The sequence below is a fragment of the Muscardinus avellanarius genome (assembly GCF_963383645.1).
Source record: "Muscardinus avellanarius genome assembly, chromosome: 8".
Taxonomy (NCBI): domain Eukaryota; kingdom Metazoa; phylum Chordata; class Mammalia; order Rodentia; family Gliridae; genus Muscardinus; species Muscardinus avellanarius.
In genome coordinates, this window is record NC_137794.1 from 61144615 (window position 1) to 61169009 (window position 24395).

The 24395-nt window shown below is 45.9% G+C and overlaps 1 protein-coding gene across 1 annotated transcript; it reads right to left on the reverse strand.

Moving 5' to 3' along the window:
* Positions 1-262: 262 nt before the first annotated feature.
* Positions 263-22458, reverse strand: BEND3 (BEN domain containing 3; the record flags this gene model as incomplete). Its single annotated transcript, XM_080700730.1, has 3 exons — positions 263-2512; positions 19828-20030; positions 22422-22458. 3 exons carry the CDS (start codon positions 22456-22458, stop codon positions 263-265), a joined length of 2490 nt encoding a protein of 829 aa, XP_080556856.1.
* Between the last annotated feature and the right edge of the window lie 1937 nt (positions 22459-24395).

Consider the following 24395-nt stretch of genomic DNA (forward strand, 5'->3'; position numbering starts at 1 on the left):
CCTAGTCCTCCAGCCCCTCTGCTCTCACAGCTGGGCTCTGCCCCACTCAGGACAAAGTCATGAGTACAAGAGACCAAATTCAAGGCTCCTGTCTTGTGGTTGGGCGGGTGTTTACTTGTGCAAATGTAGGAAGCCACTCCCCACTGACATAAGGTGCCTGTCTGTGGATACCATACACGTGCTCCAAAGTGACACTTGGTCCCAAGGGTGCCCACTGTCCAGCCTTTGGTGACCCTAAGTCTCTGGGCAGCCCATAGGCCGGTCACTTCTCCACTTTCTTGGCTTTCTTGAGGATGTCACACTTTTTCCTGTTGGGACGGCGACACCGCTCATCAATGCTGGGGATACATTCATAGTGCCACACCTCCTCCATCTTCTCCACGGGGTAGACGGCTTCCACGTAGTGGCGGATGAGCCTCAGCCGCGTGGGGTCTAGCTGCTTCTTGTTGCAGGCCCCGGAATGGTTGTACTGCAGCCTGAGGTTTTCAGCGGTGAAGAGTTCTGGGAAGAGCCTGACCAGGAGCCGGGCGGCAAAGTTTCCCACTGACAGGCTTTGCTGCACGATCTCACGCACCTCCTTGTCTGACAGCAGGTAGGGAGAAGGCACTGGGAAGTCAGGCGAGGGCACCACCAGTTCGTCCAGAGGGATCTTGCAGAAGTCCTTGCTGCTCCTTTCAGGGGGCAGAGGGGGCCCCTCAAACTCCTCTCGAAACCTCTCGGGGTTGATTGCATAGTTCGCCAGATCCCTGCACTCAGGGCCCGGCACATGGACCTTGCGCTGCTGCTGGTAGGAGCGCCTCTGCTCCGTGTCCCGGCGCCGGCAGCGCTCATCCAGCTTGCCCACGAACTCTAGAGTCCAGACGCGGTCGTTCTTGGCACGGGGGTAGAGCAGCTGCACGTAGTGGCGGATCAGCTTTATGCGGGCGGGGTCCAGCTGCTTCTTGCCCAGGGAGCCACTGCAGTTGTACTGCTTGCGCAGGTTCTCGTGGGTGAAGAGCTCTGGGAAGAGGTGCACCAGCAGGCGGGAGGCAAAGTTGCCGATGGATAGGCTGCTCTCGTAGATGCTGCGCAGCTGCTCCTTGCTGAGCAGGCAGTCGGCGCCAGGCACCTCGAAGTCCGGCTGCGGGATCTCCAGCTTGTCAAAGTCGATGGGCACCAGCCAGATCTTCTTGGAGCGCCGGCCGGGCCGCTCGCCCTCAAAGCTGTCCTCCACCTTGACCACAGAGATGTCGTCGGGAAGGCTGGAGGAGTCATAGCAGTCATCCCGTGGCGCCTCACCCTCACTGCCGCCCTCCAGCCCCAGCCCGTCCAGCTCATCGTTGATGCGCTGGGCACACTGCTGCAGCCAGGCCTCCTCCTCCTGCATGTCAGGGAAGTAGATCTCCGTGTAGTTGCGGATGATCTGCAGCCTCTGCGGGTCCAGTTCCTGTTTGCCAGCATCGCCGTAGCAGCTGTACTGCTCGCCCAGCTTCCGGTGGTCGAAGAGCTCGGGGAAGAGCCGGTGGAGGAGGAAGACCGCAAACTCTCCGGGCGAGGAAGCTTCGTCCAGAAACTCGGTGAGGTCCTGGGTGTCCACCACATGGTCTGAGGCGATGGTGCTGCTGCGGTCCAGAGACAGGGCCTCTTCCTGGTCTTTGTTGTCCAAGAAGTGGCCAGCATCTACCTGCTCGGTTTCAAAAAAGGTGGTGACCTGGCCCCCTGGCTGGGTGTCCTCCATTTCCCGCTGGGCCCAGAAGCGGCTGAAGAAGTCATTCAGCTGTGGCAAGCACTCGGCCTGCCACACAGCTGTGTCCTTCACTGAGGGGTAGTAGACCTCCACATAGTTTCGGATGAGCTGCAGGTGCAGGGACTCCAGCTTCCGCTTGGCTGCAAAGCCACAGGCACTGCAGCCGCGGGAGAAGTCCACATCGCTGAAGAGCTCGGGAAAGAGCTGCACGAGCAGGCGACAGGCCAGGTCGCCGCCAGACAGGCTCTGGTCCACAATCTGCTTGAGCTCGGCAGCGGTCAGCTGGTACTCGGGGGGTGGCTGGAATTTGGCCACGAGCTCGGAAGGGCTCACCTGCTTCTTGATTCGACTCACCTCCAGGGATAGCAAGTCCACCTTGCTGTGCAGCTGGGACATGTTGGAAGTGAGGGTATTGAGCATGTAGAACATCTTCTGGATCAGGAAGTAGATGTTGGGGTCACCGTCCGTGGCTGTCCCCGCTGCACCGCCACAGTCCCGCTTCTGAGGGTCATTGAGCAGGCGCAGCGGGGAAGGGCTGTTGCTGGAGTTGGCCTTCTCCAAAAGCTCATAGGTGCTGAGCAGATCCCCTGCCGGGGGGTTCTTCTTCTCCATGATCTTGTGCGAGATGCCATAGAGTGGCTTCTTGTAGGAAGGGGTGGTTGCCTCACTGCCAGGCTCCTCTTCACCTGGCCACACAGCGCCCATGTTCCTGCCTCTGCCAGCCTGTTCCCCGTTGCCTTGGCAGGGCGAGCTGTTCTCACGGTTCCGCATGCCTGCTAGGAGTGCCTGGAAGACAGAAAGCATTTCCCAAAGTCTTAGGCAGGTACTATGACTTACTATCCTAGAGTCTGCTCAGAGGCATCACTAAATGCTTTCTTGGCCTGGAACCACTCTGCCTGCCCTGGAGCGTACCATTAGTGCATACCTGCATCCCAGGGCCAACCTGCACACTCTCCCCACTGAGAGAGGGCTCAGGCTGGAGCCAGGAAGACTGAGCTCCTGCAGGACCCCATGCTGCACTATAATAAAAATTTTAAAAGCTGGGTGTGGAGGCACAAGTATTATAATACTAGTACTTAGGAGGCTGAAACAGGAGGATCACAAGTTTGAGCCCAGCCTTGGCTACTTAGGGAGACCCTGTTTCAAGGGGGGAAAAAAAAATCAGGCTGGGAGAGTAGCTCCAAGGTAGAATGCCCCTGGGTTCAATCCCTAGTACCACAAAAAGTGAAATTAAAACTCCAATTTAAAAAAATAGGGTTGGAGCCGGGCGTGGTGGCGCATGCTTGTAATCCCAGCATTTGGGAGGCTGAGACAGGAGGATCGAGGTTCGTGGACAGCCTCAGCTACTTAGTGAGGCCCTTTGCAACTCAGTGAGACCCGGTTTCAAATAAAGAATAAAAAAATAGGGCAGGGGGTGTAGCTTGGAGGTAGAATGCCCCTGGGTTCTATCCCCAGACCCGCAAAAAAAAAAAAAAAAAAAAAAAAAAAAAAAAGAAAAAAAAAGAAAAATAGGGTTGGAGCTGGATGATGCTTATAAGTCTAGTACTTGGGAGACAGGAGGATTGCAGGTTCATGGCCCACCTCAGCTACTTAGTGAGGCCCTCTGCAACTTAGTGAGACCCTGTTTCAAATAAAGAAGAAAAAATAGGACTGATGGTATAGATCAGAGGTAGAATGCCCCTGGGTTCAATCCCCAGTACCACATACATACACACAGGGTTGGGGGTATAATTTGGAGATAGAATGTCCCTGAGTACAATCCCCAGTACCCAAAAAAAGTTAGTATACATGACAGACCATGTGTCTAGGTATCCATTCCTCAATATTGGCCAAGCAAAACAAAAGCATATGTGCAGACAACGACTTATATAAGTACAGGGGTTCAGGGCAGCCCTATTCATAAACAAAAACTGGAAGCAACCTAAATTTTCGTCAAGTCTATAAGTAAACTATATGTTCATAGAATACTACTCAGAAATAAAAAGAAATGAGTTGATATACATGGTAGACATAGTACTCATGATAGATATCTCAAAATAACTATGGTGAATGAAAGAAGCCATGCTGTATGACTCATTTATGTAAGATTCTAGAAAATGCAAATTTATCTGTAGTGATGGAAAGCAGAACAGTGGTTGCCTGGGGGTGGCAGGGAAGGTATAAGAGACACAAGAGTGCTTTAGGAGGTGATGGATGGTTATTATCTTGAGTGTGGTGATGGTTTATTAGTATACTATACAAATATGTCAAAACTTATCCATCAAACTGTATACTCTAAATATGTACTAAAAATTGTATTTTAGTTATAAATTAATAAAACTATTTTTAACAAATGTTGAATGTGACCCAGAAACTTACTGGAATATATAAATATATTTTTGAGGGTTTAATTAAGCCAGAGAGCTAATTAGTGAACACTGGAAATATGGAGGGGGAGTAAGTGGAACAGAATCACAAAGCCTTCCCTTCCACTGACATGTAGTGCCTTGGGCAATGGCGACCAGACAAGAATAAAGGGCATCCCAGGGTGCTCCTTCACCCAAGAAAAATACCGCAAAATACTGCTGGCTTCATTTGGCCTCACCCAGTACTGCTTAATTTTTTTTTTTTTTTTGGTGTGTGTGTGTGAGGGGGTTGAACTCGGGCATTCTACTTACGAGCTAAACCCCCAGTCCTATTTTATTTTTTATAATTTTTAATATGCTTTTACTGGTGCATTATAGTCTGACATCATAACGGAAATCATGTTGACAGTGACAAACATGCACACAGTTTATTTTTTATTTTGAAAGAGTCTTGCTAAGTTGCTGAGGCTGTCCTTAAACCTGCAATCCTCTAGTCTCAGCTTCCCAAGCATTGGGATAACAGGAATGCAGGGCTTTTTTTTTTTTTTTTTCTTTTGTACTGGGGATTGAATTCAGAGATATTCTACCTCTGAGCTGCATCTCCAGTTCTATTTTACTTTTATTTTGAAACAGGGTCTAAGTTGCTGAGAGCCTCACTGAACTGCTGAAGTGGACCACAAACCAGTCTCAGCCTTCCAAGTACTAGGATTACCAGTGTGGACCAGCATTCCTGGTTTGGTGCTGCCTAATTTAATGTCCACATGAATGACCTGGGTCCTGAACATGAGGTGTTCTCCCTGTAACCTACACCAATGGGAGAGATGATCTCAGGAGGCGAGATTTACGATGTCTGGGAAGGATATGGCACTGAAAGCAGGAGGTCCAAGGACAGTGCTAGAGATGGAATCAGGGCCTCACGCATCCTAGGGATATGCTATACTCAGCTGAAGCAGCTACACTCCAACTGTCAATCCTCCAGCCTGAGCTGCCTGAGTAGCTGGGATTACAGTTGTGTGACCTTCCCTTTTAGATAAGAGAAGCACTAGAGAAAGGTTAAATGTTCTCCTTTGATAACGATCATGCCAAAGAGAGGCTACTGTACTCCCTCAGGAAAGTGGACATTAAAGGATTCTCAGGTGTTCTAGCTATCTCATGGAGCTGACCAACCCTTCTTCATGGGTCTGTAAAGGCTAGCAAAGGATCAGTGACACCATCCCTCATGACTTTCCATCCATATACAGCACAGTTCCAGAAGGAGGGCTAGGGACACATTCAGGGGGAGGGAGCCTGCTATAGGTACACTGCCACCTGCCCTGCTCCCTCCTAGGGTTTCCTCCTCCTCTTCCTTATCACACTGCATGATGGGACCATGTCATTCTTGGTCTATTCCCAGTGCCTAGCAAAGTGCACAGGACACAGAAGAGGTCACTGAGTATCAACCACACGCATGAACAGTTAAAGCAGAGCAAGGCGTTCTACTGATCTTGGATATCCACTTTAAAAGGACCCCTTTCTCCTGGTGTGGTGGTGCACGCTTGTAATCCCCACGCTTGGGAGGCTGAGACAGGAGGATCACGTGCTTAAGAGACCCTGTCTCCAAATTTAAGAAAATATAAAATAGGTCTGGGAGTGTAGCCCAGAGGTAGAAGGGTTTCCAGGAACCCCAGTACCACCAAAAAAAAAAAAAAAAAAAAAAGGGACCCCTTTCAGCCAGGTGTGGTGGTGCATGCTTGTAATCCCAGCACTTGGGAGGCTGAGACAGGAGGATCACAGAGGTTTGAAGCCAGCCTCAGCCACTTAGTGAGGCTCTCAGCAACTTAGTGAGACCCTGTTCCCAAATAAAGTATAAAATAGGTCTGGGAGTATAGCCCGGAGGTAGAAAGCCTCTGGGTTCCACCCCAGTATCACCACCAAAAAAAAAAAAAAGCCGTTTGGGTAGGGGAGGGGTAGAGTTCACTGATAAGAGTGCTTGCCCAGCATGCCGGAGGCCCCAGGTTCCATCCAAGCACTGGGGGTGGGGTGGGGGGACCACTGGTTTCATAAAACCATGACTACAAAGAAGTTCAGAGGTACAAAGGTGTGGCTAAGAGTTCAGCTCAGCCTTCAGGTTGTCCTCTGTGTGACCGTTCATGCCTCAGTTCCCTGTGTGTGTAACTCAGGGGTGAATGGACAGTATCCATCTTGCAGGTACTTGTGAGGAATTAAATAATGAACATCAAGCACTGAACCTATGGGTGGATTACAGCGAGTGCTTAACAAATATTATAACAGGATTATTACTATTATTAACATTATTATTACTGGAAGTAGGATGGAACCCAAGGGAATTCTACCAGCTAGAGGATTCTTTTTTTTTTTTTTTTTTTGGGGGGGGGGTGGTACTAGGGTTCCTGGAAGCCCTTCTACCTCCGGGCCACACTCCCAGACCTATTATATACATACATACATATATACATATACATATATATTTGTGTGTGTGTGGGGGGGTACTGGGGTTCCTGGAAGCCCTTCTACCTCCGGGCTACACTCCCAGACCTATTTTATATTTTTTATTTGGAAACAGGGTCTCTTAAGCCAGTGCGGCTGGCTTCGAACCAGTGCGATCCTCCTGTCTCTGCCTCCCAAGCGTGGGGATTACAAGCGTGAGCCACCACGCCCGGCCTATTTTATATTTTTTGAAACAGGGTCTCTTAAACCAGCACGGCTGGCTACGAACCTGCACGATCCTCCTGTCTCCGCCTCCCAAGCACAGGGATTACAAGCGTGCGCCACCACGCCCGACCTAGAGGATTCTTTTTTAAAAGATGCCGGGGACCATGATATATACCATGATATATACCCGTAGTTGTAGCTACTCTGGAGGCTGAGGCAGGAGGATCATTTGAGATCAAAAGGGTAACCTGGAAAGACCAGAACCCTACACCAGAAACTAGGAAAGAAAGGGGTGGAGAGAGCTAAAAATACCACTAATGCAATGTATTTTGAACTGAGAGTTAGTATATGATGAAATTGATTCAGTGTGTCGTGACTAGCATGAAAAGAATGACGGACAGAGAGAGAAGTAAAAAATTAAAAAGAAGCTGGGTGTGGTGGTGCATGCATGTAATCTCAGCATTAGGGAGGCTGAGACCAGAGGATTATGGTTCACAGAAAGCCTCAGCTACTTAGTGAGGCCCTTTGCAACTCAGTGAGATCCTGTTTCAAAATAAAGAATAAAAAATAGGGCTGAGGGCATAGCTTGGAGGTAGAATGCCCCTGGGTTCCATTCCCAGTACCGCAAAATATAAATAAATAAATAAATAAATAAATATTTAAAAAAATAAATAGAAAGAACTGGGGATGGAACCCAAGAGCATTTTTTATTTCTTTTGTGGCACTGGGGATGGAACCCAGGGGCATTTTATCTCCGAGCTACACCCCCAGACCTACTTTTATTCTTTATTTTGAAACAGGCTCTCACTGAGTTGCAGAGGGCCTAAGTAGCTAAGGCTGGCCATGAACCTGTGATATGCTCCTGTCTCAGCTTCCCAAGTACTGGGATTATAAGCATTTGTCACCATGCCCAGATGGCTGGCTTACACTTTTAAAAATAGGATTTCATGAATAAATAAATAAATAAATAAATAAGTAAATTTAATGTATGAGATAATCAAAAACTCATGCAAGGAGAGTACGTATTCTAGAGGGTCACCTGTCATAATTATCAATGTAGAAAATAAGTACAGGTAAAATTTATTCTAGGGATTGGCTGAATACCAACAACAAATATAAGTCTTTGGATTCCCACATCCCTATAGCAAGCAGAAGGTGAGAATATATCTGAACTAAAAATTCCTTCTATAACTCTCAATATTCAATCTCATTAATACAAATATTTCTGTTTGCACGAAGCATGTTAAAAACACTGCTGTCAATAGAAACATTTGACGTAACTGTCTGAGTAAATGTTAAGAGTCCCAGTAGAGGGCAATGTTCTGTACTCCCAGAAAACTTGGATACACAATTCAACATAAAACATAACACAAAAACCAAAGAGAAGGTTCTTAGACATCCCCACACTGGTTGGTGTCCTGTCAATTCAGTACTCCAATTAATTCCACAAATGCTGCCAAGGCGACGATGGGCTGGCTGCATTTGCTGCTGCTGATAAAATCTCTGCTCAGCTGTCTAGGAGTATCAAGAAATCTTTAAATCTGTGCTACTTGGCACTGGGTGTCTAGCTGACACTGTTCCCAATTCTCCGAGGCTTATCTCTCAACCATATGGGAACTCTGCTGCATAGCTCAGGCTCTGCACTGCCAGCATCGTGCCGGGACCTTGATGGGGCATTTCACTCCACTGCTAGCACCTGGAGACTCATGAGGGAATGCTCAGATCTCTCAGCCAGATGATGGGGATGGAATAAAAGGCTGAAGTTGCAATATAAGCAAGAGGTAAAAGATTATCCAGAGGAGATTCCAGGTGCCTGCGCCCAGCGAATCCCAGGGACCCAGTCACCATGGAGATGCTCCGACTACGATACATCTTCATCAGGACTCCAGATCCAAGGGCAGTTCCATGAATGATGAGCGGCTAAGTGGTGCCCAGAGAGTCAGCAAAGTAGAACACCAAGAATGCAGCATGCCTTCGGGAGGCAGGGAGCCGAGCATTAATGTGACGTCAAGGGTAGGACCTATGAAAGGGCAGCAGGGGGGTGGAGGGTGGGGGGGTGGGGCTCGTGCTCCTGGATTAGTGGCGGCGAGAATGATGAGAACCTTTTGTATTTCTCAACAGAATCATCTTCCTCTTCCTCCTCAAATGACCAGATCTAGTTAGCAATAGGTCTGGAAGAGCTTTCTACCATCTAGAACTGGTAAACAAATGATGTTGCTGAGAGCCCAGCACCTGGCAGGCACTGTGTAGGGGCTAGAACACATGGAATGAGGCAGATGCAGTCTTTCCTCTCAAGGATGAAGGTGCCTCAATGCCCCCCAAAAATAAGAATCTGGGGAGATAAAGCAACTGCAACAAAGGGAAAAGAGGAAGATCAGAAGGGCAGCAAAATACTAGTGTATCTAAGGCTCCTCAGGCAGCTTATAAGCATTCTCCCTCCTGGTCCTGGGGCCACCAGCAAGTAAGTGCACAGCAAGGAGGGCGGCAGTCTGGCTGGCAGTGCTGACAGTGGCTGAGGTACCTGTCTGCTGTGGCTATTAAGAGGCTCCTTAGGAGTTCCCAGCTCTCCCCGGTCGCTGACTCGTAGGAGGCGGTCAGTGCACCGGCGCTGTGTGAGCAAGGTGGCATTTCTGTTCTCCAACTGAAAACCAACCACAGTGACATTTTAGGATTAAAACAAACAAAGGAAGAAACAAACGTCTCAGGAGAAGAGCGCTAACCCCTGCCTAGCATCTAGTTCTTGAACACTGCCTCTACTTCTGTGAACAAAAAGATGATTACCAATAAAAATTTTGGCTCCTTACCTCCCACATCTGCTGTGTTTGGCTGTGCAGCCCTTGCCAGGGGAGGTGCCAAATAAATCTTCACACAGCCCTTTGTTGGTTTTTTGGGGGGAGGTCTTACTTTTCTTCTAAGTATTATACTAAATGTCCCTCATAAACCAAGATGTTAACACCAACATAAGTTTGAATGTGGCATTTAATTTTGGCAGTACTGGGGATGGAACCCAGGGGCATTCTACCTCCAAGCTACACCCCCACACCTATTAATTAATTGTTTATTTATTTTTTCAGTACTGGGGATGAAACCCAGGGGCATTCTACTTCTGAACTACACTCACAGCCCTATTTTGCATTCTTTATTTTGAGACAGAGTCTCACTGAGTTGAAAAAGGCCTCATTAAATAGCTGAGGCTGCCCACAAACTGTGATCCTCCCTGTCTCAGCCTCACAAATGCTGGGATTACAAGCATCCACATCTTTAGATCAGCACTGCTATTCAGACCCTGTCCCATGCCCTCTCCCCTACATGGAAGAGAGAATGGAATGTGGTGTGTGCTCTGACACTGGTGGTTCTCAGGCCTGGGGTGTCTTGGAGAATAAGAGGGCCTCTCCTGACAGCCCATGTCAGGCTCATTCTGTAAATGTAGAAGAGGCAGCGGAGTGATAGTCTCAGGTGGAAACTGGAAATGGGAGTTGGGGCAAACCCATGCCAGGCTCCTCAGCTGGCTACACAGGCCTGTGAGGGAGCCATGCCAACAAACACCACAGTAGACACCTGAGACTTGAGGTGGCCATGGAACTGGTGATCTACCCTCTAACCACCTTCTGAGCCTCTGCTCTGCCAGATACTCACGACGGGGCAGGAGGAAATCGGAGAAGGTGACAGAGCAGAGAGCCAGGGTCTTCCCTCCTGACACAGGAGCGAGGCTGCCCCGGCATCTCAACCCTTTATTGTAAGTTACACGCCTAAGGTGGCTCCTCTGCCTGGAGGACCCTTCATGGCTGGCTTGTAATATGAATTAAGCAAAACGAGATACAGAACAGTGCTCCTGTTGACTAGGTTCTGTCACCACCGCTTCCCACTCTCTCCTCTGCACTCTTTCCAGCCTCCAGGTTGCCCCAGTTCACTGGATTCTGGAAACACTAAGAAGACAGCACATATGCCCTGCCCCAGCCAGGCCGCCATGTAGAAGCAGGCTCAGAAGACTCCAAGGTTAAAGCACAAGAGACTGTTCTGTCTGAATTAGAATAGTACTATTTTGAATATTCAACACATATTATAATTTCATAAAATTGATGCATCATTTCTAAAGTCCTCAGAGTTTTGAGACTATTGATTTATGGACATAGCAACTTATACAGACTTTAAAAAAGAAAACAGTGCCTTGAATTCACAGGACACCTTTTTTGTTGTTGTTGTTGTTTGTTTGTTGCAACTAGGGATTGAACCCAGGGGCATTCTACCTCCAAGCTACACCCAGCTCTTTTATTTCTTTTTTGAGATGGGGTCTAGGTTGCTAAGGCTAATTGGCCTTGAACCTTGAACCTTCCTGTTTCAGGCTCCCAAGTACTAGGCTATATAGGAATGTACCACCACACAAAGCTCACACGACTCCTATAAGAAGTTCAGGAATTTCAGAAGATTTTTATATTTATGTTCTTTTTGTTGTGGTAATGGTGGTGGGACTGGGATTCGAACTCAGGAGCATTCTATCTCTGCACTATACTCCCTGTCCCATTTTAGTTTTTTCTTTTTTCTTTTTCTTTTCTTTTTTTTTTTGGTGGTACTGGGGTTCCTGGAAGCCCTTCTTCCTCCGGGCTACACTCCCAGACCTATTTTATATTTTTGAAACAGGGTCTCTTATGCCAGCACGGCTGGCTTCGAACCTGCGCGATCCTCCTGTCTCCGCCTCCCAAGCGCGGGGATTACAAGCGTGCGCCACCACGCCCGGCTAGTTTTTTATTTTGAAACAGGGTCTCATTAGGTTGACGAGAGTCTCACTACTTGCGAGGCTGTCCTCAAACCTGTGATCCTCTGGTCTCAGCCTCTTAAGTACTGGGATTATAGGCATGTTTATTTACATTCTTTTGTTGTTCTTGATGTTTTTAGCACTAGGGATTGAACCCAGGAATATTCTGCCTCTGAGCTACACCCTCCCAGCCCTATTTTTTATTTTTTTATTTTAAAACAGGGTCTCATTAAGTTTACAGAATCCAGTGAACCAAAGGTAAGATGGAGGGTCTTGCTAAGTAGCTGAGTCTGGCCGTGAACCTGCAATCCTCCTGTTTAAGCCTACCAAGTATTGGAATTGCAAGCGTATGACACCATGCCTGGCACTTATATTCTTTTTATAGAAAAGGGAAGAGGGCAAAGATGCCAACCTCACCACGGTTTACATACACTAAGATAAAATAATAAAGTGAATAAAACACTCAAATGAAATCCAGGCCTTAACATATCTTTTCCACTCCAAATCCTACAGGGTTAGAACTGTCGTCTGTATCTAATCCACTCAGAAGTAAACATATAACCATTTTAGTATATGTAGATCAGACAAGTCATATTAGAAGTATTCAGGTCCACCTGGGTTCTTCCTTTCTGAGCATGTCAGAATATGGTACCTGAAGCTCTAGACAGATCTGGGGTCCCAACCACCACCAGCACCACTGCCATGCGCATGCGATTCTTGGGGTACCCAGAATGCCTCACCACGAGCCTGGAAGATTAGCCCACAGCCATTGCTGTTCTATGCTCCCAAAGGAGAAGCCCTCCGAAGCCGGGCGTGGTGGTGCACACTTGTAATCTTAGTACTTGGGAGGCCAAGACAGGAAGATCTCAGTTCGTGGACAGCCTCAGCTACTTAGTGAGGCCCTCCGCCACTTAGTGAGACCCTGTTTCAAAATGAAAAATAAAAAAATTGGAGCTGGGCGTGGCAACTCATGCTTGTAATCCCAGAATTTGGGAGGCTGAGACAGGAGGATCACGATTCGCAGACAGCCTCAGCTACTTAGTGAAGACTGCAACTCCGTGAGACCCTGTTTCAAAATAAAGAATAAGGAATAGGGCTGATGGTGTAGCTTGGAGGTAGAATGCCCCTGGGTTGCACCACCAAAAAAAAGAAAAAAAAAAAAAAAAGCAGCTCTCTGGCCAGTAACCCCAGGTTTGAGGACAGCCTCCACAAGTAGTGAGACTACTATCAACCTTGTGAGACCTGTTTCTTTTCTTTTCTTTCTTTTTTTTTTTTTTTTGTGGTACTGGGAATGAAACCCAGGAGCAGTCTACCTCTGAGCTACACCCCCAGTCCTAGTTTTTATTCTTTTGTTTTTGTGTGTGTGGTCCTGGGGATGAAACTCAGAGCATTCTACTTCCAGGATACACCTCCAGCCCTACTTTTTATTCTTTAATTTGAAACAGGGTCTCACTGAGTTGCAAAAGGCCTCACTAAGTAGCTGAGGCTGTCCTCAAACCACGGTCTTGCTGGGATTACAAGTGTGTGCCCAGCTGAGACCTGTTTCAAAATAAAAATTTAAAAAATGGGGCTGGTGATACAGCTCAGAGGTAGAATGCCCCTGGCTTCAATCCCCATGACCTAAATAAATAAATAAAATAGGGCCGGGGTGTAGCTCAGTGGTAGAATATAACACACACACACACACCTTTCTCTATGTAGCCACAGTGAATACAAGAATTTACTGAATGAAAGAATGAAAAGTGACATAATCTGTGCAGACAGCAACAGGGACATCTGGAGACACCTACACAGCTACCGCCAAGCCTACACATATCCAGAACTCCTTGTTCAGAGCTTACAATTCCTCACTGAGGTGAATTATTTCTAGCAGCAGCCCCTCCTGTAGTTCCTCCCATCCTCGGCAATGTGACTCCAGGGCTCCTACCACTGGGAGGGACTGTCTGTCCACCTTGAGTCTAGGTTTGGCTATGGAATCTGCTTTGACTGGTAGGACACTTGCAAATGTGAGGCAGGCAGAGGCTCCACAGCACTTGTGCTTGTGAGCTTGCCCTCTCCACCTCCTAGGAACTCTTCCATCATCACGTGAACAAGCCCAGACTGGCCTCCTGAGGGGGAGAATGTGCGCGAAAGGAAGCTCCAGCCATTCCAGCCCAGATCTGCCAGGGAGGCCATTCCAGAACACTGGCCCCAAACCAGCTCCCGCCAAATCAGAAGAACAGCCAGCTGGCACAAACCCCTTCTCAAACGCCTCAGCATACTCTGAATAACCTCTAAGACTCTAACCTAAAAACACACTCATACAGGATGACTCCCTTCAGGTATATGATGATCCCTGTGGCATTGTGTGTAATATTATAAAACTAGAAAACATCTAAATATTAATCACTAGAGAAAAGAATAATAAATTATGATCAAAAGCCAGGAGTAGTAGTGTACTCCTATAATCCAAGGCCTTGGGAGGATGAGACAGAAGGATTTCCGGTTCAAGGATAGCCGCATCAAGTAGTGAGACTCTCATCAACCTAGGAAGACCTGTTTCAAAATAAATAAAATAGGGTTGGGGTTGCAGCCCAGGTAGAATGCCCCTGGGTTTAATCCCCAGTGCCACCCCCCCACAGATCTAAAAGCATAAGAAAATGAAAATAAATGCCCATGGTGGTACAGTACTTGGGAGGCTGAAACAGAAGGAGCCTCTGCAACATAGTAAGACTCTGTTTCAAAATAAAAAATAAAATAGGCCTGGGGGTATAGTTCAGAGGTTGAATATGCCCAGGTTTAATCCCCAGGACCAAAAATAAAAATAAAAAGGGCTGGGCGTGTAGCTCAGAGGTTCAATGCTCCTAGTTGAACCTCCTAGGTTCAATGCTCCTAGGTTCAATGCATGTAAGAAGCCTGGAAGTCTCTACTGCATCCTAACAAATAAAGAGCTAAAGAAACTAAAAAATCAGCCTGGCATGGCAGCCCATGCTTGTAAATCCCAGTATTTGGGAGACTAAGGATCACAGTTCGCAGACAGCCTTGGCTACTTAGTGAGGCCCTCTGCAACGAACTCAGTGAGACCCTGTTTCAAAATAAAGAATTAAAAACTAGGGCTAGGGGTGTAGCTCAGAGGTAGAATGCCCCTGGGTTCAATCACTAGTACTGCAAAAAAAAAAAAGAAAGAAAGAAAGAAAGAGAAACTAATATGAAAAACTTTTCTTAGACCCGTAAGACAGATAATGTCACAATACAGACTACTGTCCCCCAAACTGGAGACAGAGGTGAATACAGAGAATCATAGCTTCCTGGAGTAGATACCCAAGAGATGAGAACTTGGAAGCAAGTTCTCAACGCTGGGAAGGAAAGTCTGAACAGTGAGGATGAGTTGGAGGTTCCCAGTGGACAAGTGCATGAATTAAAAACTACAAGGAAGCCAGGTGCAGGGGTGGGGGGTTGCATGCTGGTAATTCCAGTCTTCAAGAGACTAAAACAGGAGGATCCCCGGTTTGAGGCCAGCCTCAACAACTTACAGAGACCCTGCTTCAAAATAAAAACTGACTGGGGTATGGCACATGCTTGTAATACTTGTGAGGCCGAGATAGAAGGATCACAAATTCATGGTCGGCCTCAGTTGCTTAGTGAGGCCCTCTAAAATTTAGGGAGACCATGTTTCAAATTAAAAAATAAAAAATAAAAAATAGGTCTGGGAGAGCTGGGTGTGGTGGCACATGCTTATAATCCCAGCATTCAGGAGGCTGAGACTGGAGGATCACAGTTCGCAGACAGCCTCAGCTACTTAGTGAGACCCGGTTTCAAAATAAAGAATAAAAAAAAGTGCAGGAGGTGGAGCTCAGAGGTCAAATGCCTCTGGGTTCCATCCCCAGACCCGCAAAAACAAAACAAAACAAAACAAAAAAATACATCTGGGAGCTAGGCATAGTGGCGCATGCTTGTAATCCCAGCATTTGGGAGGCTGAGACAGGAGGAATATCACAGTTCCAGGCCAGCTTCAGCTACTTAGTGAGACCTTTTACAATTCAGTGAGGCCCTGTTTCAAAATAAAAAATAGGGGCTGGGGTGTCACTCAGAGGTAAAATACCCCTGGGTTCCAACCCCAGTACAAAAAACAAAAAAATCTGGGGATGTAGCTTGGAGGTAGAATGCTTCTAGGCTCAATCCCCAGTACTGTAAGTAAGTAAGTAAGTAAACAAACAAACAAAATTGGGAGCTGGGTGTGGTAGCGCACGCTTACAATCCCAGCATTTGGGAGGCTGAGACAGGAGGATCACTGTTTGTAGACAGCCTCAGCTACTTAGTAGGGCCTTTGCAACTCAGTGATACTGTTTCAAAATAAAGAATAATAAATAGAGCTGGGGGTATAGCTCGGAGGTAGAATACTCCTGGGTTCTATCCCCAGTAACGCAAAAAAAAAAAAAAAAAAAAAAAAAGGGTTGGGAATGTAACTCAGCGGTCAGAGGTAGAATGCTCCTGGGGTCAATCTCCAATTATCTTTACTCCCCACCCCAACCCTGCCGGAAAAGAAGAAGAAAAAATACCTGGAGTCATTAGACCCCACATTTTTGTGGATCTTACCTTCAAAATCTCTACCAAGTTCTCATAGTGCCTATCCCTCAATCCTGAAGCACGGGGAAGGAAAAACAGAAGCATTTTGAAATACTCTATTCAGTTATTCTTAAGAGATTTGCCCTCAGGAGAAACCAAAGCCTACCCTACAAGTTTTATTTGAGGCTATCTGATGGGGGGGGAGGGGAGGAGGGAGATATCAACTCCAGCCCACATCAAGCTTCTGGTTCCAGAGCTAAGAGGAGTAGAGGAACTGATTGCCAGACAATCCAGTAGAAGACAGAAAGATAACCAAAGGACTGGATGTCCTGCTCCTCCTCTCACACCAGTGGTGCATGCTTGTAATCCCACTACTTGGGAGGCCGAGACACAAAGATTGCAGGTTCAGAGCCAGCCTCAGCTACTTAGTGAAGCCCTCCACAACTTAGTGAGACCCTGATTCAAAATAAAGAATAGCCGGGCGTAGTGGTACAAGATTGTAATCCCAGCATTTGGAGGCTGAGACCTGGAGGATCACAGTTCGTGGACAGCCTCAGTTACTTAGTGAGGCCCTCCATAACTCAGTGAGACCCGTTTTCAAAATAAAGAATCAAAAAATAGGGCAGGGTATGTAGCTTGGAGGTCAAATGTCCCTGGGTTCCATCCCAGACCTGAAGAAAGGAGGAAAGGAGGAAAGGAGGAAAGAAAGAAAGAAAGAAAGAAAGAAAGAAAGAAAGAAAGAAAGAAAGAAAGAAAGAAAGAAAAAGACAGACAGACGCTGGGGATGTAGCTCTGAGGTAGAATGTCCCTGGGTTCAATCTCTAGTATTGCAATAAAATAAAAGCCTCTTTACAGCTTTTTGCCCCATCATGCCTGGCTCCCAAAATAAAAATACCAGATATACTAAAACCAAACCAGAATCATATGGTAGAGATGTGAGAATTTTCACACAAAGAATTTAAAACAACTTTTTTTTTTTTTTTTTTGGGCGGGTCTGGGGATGGAACCCAGGGGCATTTGACCTCTGAGCTACACGCCCTGCCCTGTTTTTTATTCTTTATTTTGGAACAGGGTCTAAGTTTCAAAGGGCCTCACTAAGTACCTGAGGCTGTCTGTAAACTGTAATCCTCCAGTCTCAGCCTTGCTGGGATTACAAGTGTAAACCACAATGCCTGGCTTTAAATTTTCTACTTTGAAACAGTGTTTAAGTTACTGTATGTTGGCCTTGAACTTGTGATCCTCCTGTCTCAGCCTCCCAAGTAATGAAATTACAGGCATGCACTACCATACCTAATTCTAAAAAAGCTATAATTAATATGTCAAAGACTCTCTGAGATTGAGGATATCTCAATAGAAAACTAGAAAACTTCAAAATTGAAAAGCAAAGAGAGAAGCCAGGTGTGGTAGCACATGTTTGTGATTCTAGTACTTGGGAGGCTAAGACAGGAGGATATGGGTTTGCAGCCAGCCTCAGTTACTTAGTGAGGCCCTCCGCAACTGAGTGAGACCCTGTTTCAAGATAAAGAATAAAAAATAGGGTTGGGGGTTTGACTTGGAGGTGGAATGCCCCTGGGTTCAATACCCAGGACCACCAAAAAAGAAAAAAGAAAAAAAACAAAAGGAAAGCAAAGCAAGAAAAAGGAAAAAAAAAAAAAAACAGAATAGCCGGGCATGGTGGCGCATGCTTGTGATCCCCGTGCTTGGGAGGCTGAGACAGGAGGATCACACAGGTTCGAAGCCAGCCTCAGCTACTTAGTGAAACCCTGTTTCCAAATAAAATATAAAATAGGTCTGGGAGTATAGCCCAGAGGTAGAAAGCCTCTCGGTTCCACCCCCAGTACCACACACACAAAAAAAAACCCAGAATATATAAGAACTATAGGACAATATAAGATGTGATCTACATGTAATAGGAATACCAGAGAAAGACTTAAAGGTGAAATATTTCAAACCATGATTGAGAATTTCCCCCAAATTAATATCAGACACCAAGCCACAGAACTGGGAAGCTCAAAGAAAACCAAGCAGGATATATGTAAAAAGCAAAACAAAACAAAAACAAAAACAAAGACACAAACACAACAACAACAAAAAATTACACCTAGATTTATTTTCAAACTACAGAAAATCAAAGATAAAAAAATAATACTGATAAACTGGGAGTGGTTTCACATGTTTGTAATCCCAACTCTTGGAAGGCTGAGACAGGAGGATTGCACAAGTTCAAAGCCAGTCTCAGCTACTTAGTAAGGCTCTCAGCAACTTAGTGAGACCCTCAAAATAAAGTATAAAATAGGTCTGGGAGTAGAGTATAGTCCAAAGGTAGAGAAGCCCCTAGGTTCCACCCCCAGTATCACAAAAATTTAAAAAAAAAAAAAAAGTTTTCCTAAGAGTTAGAGATATATTTGCTGGACCATGGGGAGGCTCTACCAACCATTGAAGGAGCACCATAGGTCAAGCACAGACCTTATGTCCCAAAGCTGTACCTCTCTCCTCAGTCTCAGCTCTTTCATGTGAATGTCCTATATATCCCACCTAACAGTAAGCTGCTTTAGGAGGCCAACATGTTCATTTCCATTTTTTTAATATTTCTCAGCGTTCAACCAAATACAATAAAACTAGCTGGGTGTGTTGGTACAGACTTGTAATCCCTAGGTGAAACAAAAGACAGCATTTGGGAGGCTGAGACCCAGGATCGCGGTTCATGGACAGTCTCAGATACTTAGTGAGGCCCTCTGCAACTTAGTGAGACCCTGTTTCAAAATAAAGAATAAAGCCGGGCATGGTGGCGCACGCTTGTAATCCCTGCGCTTGGGAGTGGGGGGTGGAGACAGGAGGATCACGCAGGTTCGAAGCCAGCCGTGCTGGCTTAAGAGACCCTGTTTCCAAATAAAAATATAAAATGGGTCTGGGAGTGTAGCCCAGAGGTAGAAGGGTTTCCAGGAACCCCAGTACCATTAAAAAAAAAAAAATAGGGCAGGGATGTAGCTCAGAGGTCAAATGCCCCTGGGTTCCATCTCCAGACCCACACAAAAACAAACAAACAAACAAACAAACAAACAAATAAGACAAATACTACTATCGGGCGTGGTGGCACACGCCTGTAATCCCGTTTGGGAGGCTGAGACAGGAGGATCACACAGGTTCAAAGTCAACCTCAGCTACTTAGTGAGGCTCTCAGCAACTTAATAAGACCCTGTTTCCAAATAAAATAGAAAACAGGTCTGGGAGTATAGCCTAGAGGTAGAAAGTCCCTAGGTTTTCTGTTTTTTGTTTTTAAACAAACAAAATAACACAAATACAATAAAACTCCTAGGTGATTAGTAAATAAAGAAAATTCATAGGATAGATAACTTACATAATAACAGATATGATAGAAAAGAATTCCCCACTTTCCAAGAAGATTCATAAAGTGTTCTTAGGGACAAGTTCCCTAGGTGAAACAAAAGACAGACTTAATTGAGGAAAAGATCAGCTTAAACTCCCAACTTTCCAAGGAATCAATCTACCACATAGAGCTGTTGTAGGTTTGGACTAACCACCCTTGCTATCAATGAGCTCTTGCTTTTGCCATGGAGAAAAACTAAGAGCTCTCAAGCAGCTGCACTGAGAAGACTCCCCTTACCCCATAAGAAATCCAGGCAGAGACAACAATTTCAGTTGAAGATACCTACAAACTGAACCACAGATGGGACAACTTAAATAAAACCCTTCTCGTGTCTGGACACCCACGAGCAGGGAGAGATTCAGCCTTGGATTAGAGAAGGTAAGAGCCCAAGCAAAGTGGGAAGGGCCTGCACCCTGACCTCGGGTATGAGCCGCCTCCTCTTCACGCTGGGGGCAGCGTCTGGCTGGGCCTCGCTGCCTGGCTGCTTTCGTTTGCTAGAGTCCTGGAGGGCAGTGAAGATGCTGTCCAGAGGGTGCTTCTCAGAAGCCCTGGAATTCACCGAGCAGTCCAGGGCAGCATCTTCGGCCTCGGTCTCCACCTTCACAGTGTTATTTTTTAGAACTGTGGTAGAGAAAAAAATAGGGTTTAGTAGGGAAGACCAAGGTGGCAGAGAGATCAGGAGGGTTCTCTGAGCCACAGGTGTTTGTGAGCCACCCCTGGCAATGTCACTCGGAAAATGATGTCTAGTCATAATAAACCTATGTTCTCCAGCAACACAACCTTTACCTTACGTTACTGCTATTGAATAAAGCTATGTTCCAAGTTCAAAACTGTTCTAAAAGTCTTTGGTAGGAGGAGAATTAATGAAGTTTACTTTTTTATGCTTTTAAATAAAGTAACTCTGAGTCAGGCGTGGTGGTCTACACTTGTAATCCCAGCATTTGGGAGGCTGAGACAGGAGGATCTCAGTTTGAGGACAGCCTCAGCTACTACCCAGAGATGCCCTTTGCAACTCAGTGAGCCCCTGTTTCAAAATAAAGAATAAAGCCGGGCATGGTGGCATATGTTTATAATCCCAGCATTTGGGAGGCTGAGACAGGAGGATTATGGTTCGAGGCCAGCCTCAGATTCTTAGTGAGGTCCTCTGCAACTCAGTGAGGCCCTGTTTCAAAATAAATAAAAAATAGGGCTGGAGGTAAAATGCCACTGGGTTCCACCCCTAGTACCGAAAACACACACACACACACACACACACACACACACACACACACACACACACACACACACAAATAGGGCTGGGGGTAGAATACCCCTGGGTTCCATCCCCAGTACAAAAAAATAAAAAAGGCCGGGTGTTGTGGCACATGCTTGTAATTCCAGAATTCGTGAGGCTGAGACTGGAGTGTGGACAGCCTTAGTGAGACCCTGTTTCAAGAATAAAAAATAGGGCAGGGGGTGTAGCTCAGAGGTCAAATGCCTCTGGGTTCCTTCCCCAGACCCACAAGAAAGGAAGGAAGGAAGGAAGGAAGGAACGAACGAATGAATGAACGAAGGAACTGAGCCGGGTGTGGTAACGCATGCCTGTAATCCCAGTACTTGGGAGGCTGAGAGAGGAGGATCACAGGTTAAAAGCCAGCCTCAGCAATTTAGCAAGGCTCTCAGCAACCTACCAAGACCCTGTTTTCAAATAATCAATAAAAAATGAGGCTGGGAGTGTAGCTTGGAGGTAGAATGCCTCTGGGTTCAATCCCTATTACCCCCCCCAAAAAGGAACTCTGAGACAGGTGTGCTATTACACACATGTAATCCCAGTACTTGGGATGCAAGACAGGAGGATTGTGCATGTTTGAAGCCAGCATCAGCTACTTAGTGAGGCTCTCAGCAACTTAGTTAGACCCTGTTTCCAAATAAAATATAAAATAGGTCTGGGAGTATAGTCCGGAGGTAGAAAAGCCTCTGGGTTCCATCCCCAGTACCACCAAAAAAAAAAAAAAAAAAAAAGGGCCAGTCTCAGTTACTTAGTAAGGCTATCAGCAACTTAGTTAGACCCTGTTTCCAAATTTTAAAAAATATAAAATAGGTCTGAGAGTGCAGCCTGGGGATAGAAAATCCCTGGGTTCTATCCCCAGTACCACACACACATAAAAGACTGGAGCTATAGCTCAGAGGTAGAATCCCCTGGGATCAATTCCCTGTACTACAAAAAAAACAAGCCTCAGCAATTTAGTGAGGTCCTGTTTTCAAATAAAAAAAATAAAATTGGGCTGGGGGTGTAGCTTGGGAGTAGAAAACCTCTGGGTTTAATCCCTAGTACAAATAAATAAATAAATAAATCAGTCAGTCAGTCAGTCAGTCAGTAGAATAGGGCTGGGGTGTATAGTTCAGAGGCAGAATAGCCCTGACTTCAATCCCTGGTATTGAAAAACAAATAAACAAACAAACAAACAACAACAACAACAAAAAAAAAACACAGCCTCAGCAAGTAGGGAGATTCTCATCAATCTAGCAAGACCCTGTTTCCAAATAAGAAATAAAATTGGTCTGGGAGTGTAGCTTGGAGGTAGAATGCCTCTGGGTTCAAGTCTCAGTAACACACACACAAAAAATGTATGACTCCGAGAAAACAAATAAAATGTTTATAACAGAGCCAGGTGTGGTGGGTGGTACACGCTTGTAATCCCAGCATTTGGGAAGCTGAGACAGGAGGATCACAGTTTGTGGACAGTCTCAGTTACTATTTAGTGAGGTTCTTTGCAACTCAGTGAGACCGTGTCTCAAAATAAAAAATAAAAATTAGGGCGGGGGTTGTAGCTCAGAGGTAGAATGCTCCTGGGTTCCATTCCCAATAGCGCAAAAAAAAAAAAAAAAAAAAAAAAGATATTTATAATAGGTATGTGGGTAGGAGGGATAGGAATGAAGAATAGGAAGAAACTTCTCATTATATACCCTTTTATATTTTTAGACTATGTAAATATATAACCTGTTCAAATATATTAGAAACATTTTTTTTACCTTCTTCTACATCTTCAGTGAATTCAGTTGAGTTCATCTTCTATTCCACTGAATAAAAAGACAAAGACAAAGTCTTCATATATTGCTTGATTGATTTCTTAATGTTCCCTACCCACAGAGAAATGCCCTGTGCGTCCCCGACCCCCCCACACCCCCTGCCCCAGCTCTGGATATAGAAGGCTAAAGGCCAGGAGGTGATGTGGAAAAGCATGTCCTCTTAACTCCATCTGCTGATGCTCAGGAGCAGCCAGGCCCTGCGTGCCTGAAGCCCTTCTCCAAGACTATATGGGGACAACATACCTTAAAGTATCCATCGAGAGCTACTTACTGAACCGGGGGAATGTTACTTGAGCAAATCAAGTCTTACAAAAAGATCCCAATTTGGATGATCTCCATTTAGTCCTTGCTTATAAATTCTTCCCATAGAATCAGGTGTGGTGTTGGCACACTTGTAATCCCAGCACTTGGGAGGCTGAGACAGGAGGATCACACAGTTCGAAGCCAGCCTCAGCTATACTTAGTCAGGGTCTCAGCAACTTAGTGAGAAACTGTTTCCAAATAAATTATAAAAATAGGGCTAGGGGTATAGCCCCTTAGAGTGCCTCTGGGTTCCATCCCCAGTACTGTAAAAAGTAATAGTAAACAATAAATAAATAATTTCCATGAAATGAAAGGCTGAAGGTGGAGGCTGTGGGTTTCAACACATAGAGTGGAGGCCTTAGCAGTTCAGGGAACCAAGAAACTGATCCAATGCTGCCCACGTGGCTATTAAGGACTCTGAATGTGACCAGCCCAGCCGGGTGTGGTGACACACCTGTAATTCCAGTGTTTGGGAGGCTACGACAGGAGGATTGCATAGACTCAAAGCCAGCCTCAGCTACTTAGTGAGGCTCTCAGCAACTTAGTGAGACTCTGGACTCTGTTTCCAAATAAAAGTACAATAGGTCTGGGAGTACAGCCTGGAGATAGAAAAGCCCCTGGTTCCACCCTCAGTACCACACACAAAAAATGTGACCAGTCCAAATGGAGATAATGCACACCAGCTTTCAGACTTGGCTTAGCCTGCCTGCCTGCCTACCTTTTCCTTTTTTTTTTTTTTTTTTTTGTGGTATTGAGGCTTGAACCCTGGGACATTCTATCTTCAACCTACACCCCCAACTCTTTTTATTTCGAAACAAGATCTGCGAAGTTGCTGAGGGTCTTACCAGGTTGCTGAGACTGGTCACACCTGCAGTCCTCCTGTTTTGGTCTTCCAGGCACGCTCACCATGCCTGGCCTCACATTAAGAATAGTTTAAACAAATCTCACTGAGTTGCAAAGGGCCTCACTGAGTAATAGCTGAGGCTGTTCTCGAACTGCGATCCTCCTGTTTCAGCCTCCCAAGTGCTGGGATTACAAGCATGTGCCACCAGGCCCGGCTAAACTTTTTTTTAATACTAATTTCATCTATTCTTTAATTGTGTTTGGTTGGTTTGGTTTTTTTTTTTGTTTGGTTTGGTTTTTTTGATTTGTGTTTTGCGGTACTGGGGATGGAACCCAGGGGCATTCTACCTCCGAGCTATACCCCCAGCCCTATTTTTTTTGTCTTTATTTTTGAAACAGGGTCTCACTGAGTTGCAAAGGGCCTCACTAAGTAGCTGAGGCTGGTCTTGAACCGCGATCCTCCTGTCTCCGCCTCCCGAATGCTGGGATTACAAGCGTGCGCCACCACGCCCGGCTCTATTCTTTAATTGTGGATATCAGAAAATTTAAAACTATATGAAGTTCACTTAAATTTTCGCTGAACTTTGTTTCACCAATGTTCCTTCCTTCATAAGCAACAAGGAAGCTGGGTGTAGTGGCATGTGGTGGCACATGCCTGTAATCCCAGTACTTGGGAGGCTGAGACAGGAGGACCCTAGGTTTAAGATCAGCTTTAGCAACACAGTGAGATTTTCAGTACCCTTGAACACCCTGTTTCAAAACAATAATCAA